This window comes from Diplotaxodon limnothrissa, unplaced genomic scaffold (genome assembly GCF_057381915.1).
Source record: "Diplotaxodon limnothrissa isolate DT_005_m unplaced genomic scaffold, D_limnothrissa_male_GT1.1 unmapped_scaffold_4, whole genome shotgun sequence".
Lineage (NCBI taxonomy): Eukaryota > Metazoa > Chordata > Actinopteri > Cichliformes > Cichlidae > Diplotaxodon > Diplotaxodon limnothrissa.
In genome coordinates, this window is record NW_028188558.1 from 1,898,820 (window position 1) to 1,905,000 (window position 6,181).

Genomic DNA, 6,181 nt, shown 5'->3' on the forward strand with positions numbered 1-6,181 from the left:
GCACACCAGCTAACTAGCACACCGGCTAAATAGCAAATCAGCTAACTAGCAGACCAGCTAACGGCAGCCACAAGCTGAAGGACGATTAAATGTAGTGGAGATATCAGAGATGACACTGGTGTGTCCGATTCACTCTTTAGCACTCTGGTCACTCCGGTGTGTCAGCCAGAACACCACTGAAGGCCAAATGATCCCAGCATGTGGAATAAAGAGCTTAAGGTTTGGTTTGAGACACTTTATTCTTTCACTGATTGATTCTTGCGGCTGTGATCATGTGTGTGGTTTCTTACAAAAAGGAAGTACACAATACAAATACATGACAAATAAGATGAATAGATAAGTTACATATCCAGTTATATGTACGTACATCAGTATAGCTAATATAGCCATATATAAGGACAAAGATCACAGTACTATAATGCAGTAATGTTAAACACAAAGGTGTATATCTACATAAATCTGTCCTATCAGTGATCAGGGTACTGTAGTATACTTCCACTACATAAACTATAGAAACTAAACGACATTAGTGTGACTTTAAGTTACCATCAGTACAGACGAACTGATGGTAGTTGTACAAAATAAAGGCATTGCAATTATTGTGAAGGGCTTCTGGTTAAACTAAGATCAGCTGATTACCTCATAACAAATTGTTTGCTATAGAACGCAGCTCCCACTCTTCATTAATATCATGTACTGTAACTCCCAAGTAACCATGGTTACCCAGCCACGCCCAGTAGTCTCCAGAGAGACCAACAGCTGGTGCACGTTGTAACGCCGTGGCTTTCATAGTCTCTCCTTTTTCTACAGCTCATGTGTTCTTCTTGTGATGGTGCGTCTTGAGGGAGGCTCATACATGCCGTCATTTGTTGATCCTAAGAACGTTCCTCAGACCGACTTCTTCAACAACACTAATCAGCCTGCAGTTTGTAGCTACTCACTTCACTGTGGTGTTTGTTAGCTTGTCTTTCTTTGGTTTTATCCTGACTCCTCCCACAAGCTGATCCTACGTAGTCTGCCCAAGCCTCCCACCTCTGTTTGTTTGGGTGGTTTGTTTGCTGCCATCAACAGCGTGTAATGCATTTAAGTGATACTTCAGACATGAAGTACTGCGACAATAAAAAACTCAACTTTGCTTAAAAATAACTTTAGTTGTATCAACACTGCCCTCTGGAATAATTAGACTTTGGTGACAAACTGATGTGATCTCCATGTTTCCTTTGTTGGACTGTGGGCGAGTGTCAGAACTGAATGTACTGAGTAACATGTGGAGTTTAAATATGTGTCAGTTCCAGTTTTAGAGCTCTAAAGTGCAGCTATCATGTTAGGAATATGTTAGGAATAGACAGGAACACTGAGCACACTGAGGTCAAATCTTTATTTATCCAGTTCATCTGTAGGCTGAGCTCAGTCCATCCATTTAGTGAAATGATGTTTAAAGGTCTCCTTGTTCTGTGAGCGTGCACAGATCCTGAAGCAGAAAGCCTGGGTTAACAGAGAAATGATCATCACTGTGATGATGCTCACCATCTCTGACTGGGATTTGAGGTTTTGTCAAAGCAGCAAAGAAAGCCTGGCTATGTTGGACTGGGTGTGGAAGCAGCTCCCAGTTTGAGTTCAGGAGACAGACACCCTCTCTACTTTGACGATCAGCTTCAAACTTTCCTTTTTGATAAAACTTATAGTTAGAGCTGGATCAGGTGACCCTGAACCATCACTTAGTTATGCTGCTATAGAGATGGATAACAGATGGATTGTTGTTTTGTGTGTCTGCAGTCTGTCAGGCTGTCTGATCACAGAGGAAGGCTGTACTTCTCTGGCCTCAGCTCTGACCTCCAACCCCTCCCATCTGAGAGAGCTGGACCTGAGCTACAATCATCCAGGTCTCTCAGGAATGAAGCTTCTGTCGGCTGGACTGAAGTATCCAGGCTGGAGACTGGACACTCTCAGGTATGGAGAGAATGTCTGATATAGGAGGAAGAGCTGGAATCATTTCCTGTGTCTTTCACTCACTTCCTGTTTGTTTCCTGCAGATGAGACATGAACAATCACACATGCAGGAATATTTTCAGGGACAGACACACTAGTCTAGCTGGATAGTACATGGATATTTATGTAGGGGGTCTTCAAGGAGTCTGTTTGCAGGAACATTAATGATAACTGATAAGTCATGTTGAGAGTTTCATTAAAAGTAGACTTACAGTTAGGTAATATTTGGACAGAGACAACATTTTGTAACTTTAGATACAAGTATCAGCCATGTGTGTGTTTCCCATGCTGTATGTCCACAGTCACAGTGACAGTCAGTGACACTGACAGAAGGATGAAACAAGGCTGTGAATCATTTCAGTCTGTGTGTGTGACAAAGAGGCAGACAGGAGCAGCTAACATTTGGAAATGGAAGCTTACTGGAAACACTACATTCACGGCTGAATTCACAATAGATTTGTTCTCAAGTGCACATTTAGCAGCTAATGCTAATACTGTTTTCCCTTTGCTTTCTACAGCAGCTATTGCTAAGTAGGCCACTTTGCTCCGCTAAGGATTTGTGTGACCATGATGGAGACTCTGATAAGCTAATGCTGCTAAGCTAATGCTGTTTATGGGCCCTGTTAGAATCAATATTTCATTCTCATTCTGTTGTTTGAGAACAATATTAACGTTTCACATCATTATAACACAAGAGAAAAGGGTATTGGCATTAGCTACTAGTGCTTATTCACCTCAAATTACCTTTAGCTGCTAATGGTAGCCTACTTAGCATTAACTCCTCACTAATATAATGCTAATTTACATCAAATTAGCATTAACTGCTCATATTGTTATAAGGAAAGAGAAAACGGTATTAGCATTTGCTGCTAATAATTATTCACCCCTAATTAGAATAAGCCGCTAAAAGCAGCCAACTTAGCATTAATTCCTCACTTTGTTGTTACCCAACGGAAAAGAGTATTAGTATTAGCTACTATCATTTTTAATAAGTAAGAGAAAACAGTATTAGCAGAAGCGCATAATGCTAATTCACGTCAACGTAGTATTAGTTAATAATGGCAGCCTACTTAGCATTAACTGCTCACTAATATAATGCTAATTCGCATCAAATTAGCATTAGCTGCTCAAGTTGTTATAAGGAAAAAGAGAAAACGGTATTAGTATTAGCTGCTAATAATTATTCACCCCTAATTAGAGTTAGCCCCTAATGGCAGTCTACTTAGCATTAACTCCTGACATTGTTATAATGCAGGGGAAAAGAGTTACCATTATCGGATAATGCTAATTCTCATCAAATTAGCATTAGTTAATAACGGTAGACTTCATATCATTAGCTGCTGTCATTCTTACAAAGCAAACAGTATGAGCATTAGCTGTTAATCCTTTTTCATCTAAAATTAGAATTAGCCACTAATGGCGTATTGTTAAAAAGTAAGAAAAAACATTGTTAGCATAAGCGGATAATGCTAATTCATCTCAAATTAGTATTAGCTAATAATGGCACCTGCTTAGCATTAGCTGGTCACATTGTTATAAGGCAAGAAAATATGGTATTAGCATTAGCTGCCAATTTCTATTTACCTAAAATTAGCATTAGCCACTAATGGTAGCCTATAGCAAAAACTTCTTAATGCTAAATGAAGTTAATTAATGCTAAGTAGGTTTAACTGAAATTAAAGTAGTGTTAGCATTAGCTGCTGATATTGTTAAAAGGTAAGATAAAACATTGCTAGCAGCAGCGGATAATGCTAACACACATAATAATTAGCATTACCTAATAATGGCAGCCTTCTTAGCATTAGCTGCTCATATTGTTATAATGCAAGGGAAAAGAGTTGGCAAAAACAGTGTTAGCATTAGTGGATAATGCTAATTCACCTAAATTAGCATTAGCTAATAATGGCTACGTACTTAGCATTACCTACTAATATTGATATAAAGCAAGAAAATATGGTATTAGCATTAGCTTCTAATGCTTTCTCATCTAAAATTAGAATTAGCCACTAATGGCATCCTATTTAGCATTAACTCTTCACATCGCAAGGGAAAAATTAGAATTCAATAAAAAAAAAAAGTGTTCACATTAGCTACTTGTATTGTTAAAAAGTAAGAAAAAACATTGTTAGCATAAGGGGATAATGCTAATTCACCTCAAATTAGTATTAGCTAATAACGGCAACCTACATAGCATTAGCTGGTCACATTGTTATAAAGCAAGAAAATATGGTATTAGCATTATCTGCCAATTCCTATTCACCTAAAATTAGCATTACCTGCTAATGGCAGTCTACTTAGCATTAACTCCTCACTAATGTGATGCTAATTCACATTAAATTAGCTTTAGCATTAGCTGCTAGCATCAGCCTACCTAGCACTAGCTGCTCACATTGTTAAAAGGGAAGAGAATACGATATTAGCATTAGCTGGTAATATTTATTCACCCCTAATTAGAATTAGCCACTAATGGCAGCATACTTAGCGTTAACTCCTCACATTGTTGTAATGCAAATGAGGCTAACTTGCATTAAATTAGACTGCTGTTATTAGCTAATGCTATTTAGCAGTAGCTGCTCACATTGTTATAAAGCAAAGGAAAACGATATGAGCATTAGGTTCTAATGCGTATTTGCCTTAAATTAGACGTAGGTGCTAATGGCAGCCTACTTAGCATTAGCAGCTCAGATGTTGTAATGCTAGGAAAAAGTGTTAGCATTAGCCGTTCACATTGTTATAAAGTTAAGGGAAATAGTGTTAGCATTAGCTACTCACATTGTTAAAAAAAGTAAGTGTTAGCATTAGTGCATAATGCTAATTCATGTCAAATTAGCATTAGTTAATAACGGCAGCCTATTTAGCATTAGCAGATAATGTTGACCTTGGCCCACTGGAAAAGTTAAGAACTAAAGATTTAGGAGTGTTTCTCGATAGCTCTTTCTCGTTTGAGAAACAAATGAATTCTGTTATTAAAACCAGCTGTAAGGTTTATATTGTTGATTGTCATTTATGCTTAGAAATATTTACTCATATATGCTTAGAGTTGTATAATCGATTGCATGATGATAGAGGTTTGATCCTGAGTAGTCTGTAAAGACTCTGTGTGCCTTCCAGAGTGCTCTGGCATGCACACACCACTTGGGGCCATGAGAGAGGTCGTACCCTCTCTTACTGATTTATGGTGTAGGACAGGGGTCTCAAACTCAATTTAGCTGGGGGCCGCTGCAGGCAGAGTCTGGGTGAGGCTGGGCCGCATTAGGTTTTCCACAAGAAAGGCATGGTTAAAAAATTCCAATCTTCTCAAATCTCTTTATTTTTATTTTTTAACACAAAATATGAAAAATAAATAAACAAATTAAGAATTAATAAGAAAATAAATCAATCTGTAATACATAAATAAAATAATAATAAGATATTTTTAGTCAGTGAACTTGTGTGTTTCTTTCAGGCTTCTATATCTGCTGTGTTTAGATTGAAATGTCTGTATTAACAGTTCTATAACCTTCTTCTGAACATGAATGGAACACTGGAGAAAATGAACTGTTCTTCTGAACATGGCTTCTCTTGCCTACTCCTTGCTGCTAGAGACCTGGCAGCGTTTCCTCTCGCATAGCCGAGCCAGATTTGGCCTGAGGGAGGAAGCAGTTGCGACCCTCAGTATGTCTTGAAGATGATCATCCGTAAGTCTGGACCTGTACTTGGACTTATTGAAGTTCAAAGTGGAGAAGAGCTTTTGGCACAAGTATGTGCTACCAAAAAGGCACATGGTCCGCTTGAACATTCGGGAAAGCCGAGGGAAACTAGGGCTCAAGTCTCTCAAAAATTGTCCAAGCTTGTCTGCTTTTCCACTCACCTCCCTGAACTTTGCTTTGAGTTCAGAGTTGCACTGCAGCTCAATGAGCTCCATTTGAAGCACAGAAGGGGCATCTTGCACATCAAAGGAGAAGGGGTCCGCAAAAATGTGAAAGGTGGCTCTGTGTGTCTTGAAGTCAGCAAATCTGTGATCAAATTCCTCCTGTAGCCTCAAAATGACATCAACATACTCGTCAGCACTGAATGGTGTGCCTGCATCCACGAGTGCCTTGCATGCTGGGAAATGGCAAAGGTTTGTCTGAGAGAGCTGAGCTTTCCAGAGCGCCAGTTTTGTGGAGAATGCTCTCACGTTGTCATACGCAGCACTGACAAGTTGCCCCTG

General features: G+C 39.0%; 1 protein-coding gene across 6 annotated transcripts in view; it reads left to right on the top strand.

Moving 5' to 3' along the window:
* The window catches only part of LOC146606869 (stonustoxin subunit alpha-like), an 88,050-nt gene that overhangs the window by 76,108 nt on the left and 5,761 nt on the right, over positions 1-6,181 (top strand). For 3 of the 6 annotated variants that reach the window (XM_085349253.1, XM_085349256.1, XM_085349252.1), the window contains one exon: positions 1,777-1,950. The exons of 2 other annotated variants lie outside the window; for them this stretch is intronic. In XM_085349253.1, the coding sequence (XP_085205379.1) occupies positions 1,777-1,950 (174 nt within the window). Of the gene's footprint in view, positions 1-1,776; positions 1,970-6,181 lie in introns of those variants that run through there. One more of the 6 variants, XM_085349257.1, reaches the window with a different exon arrangement.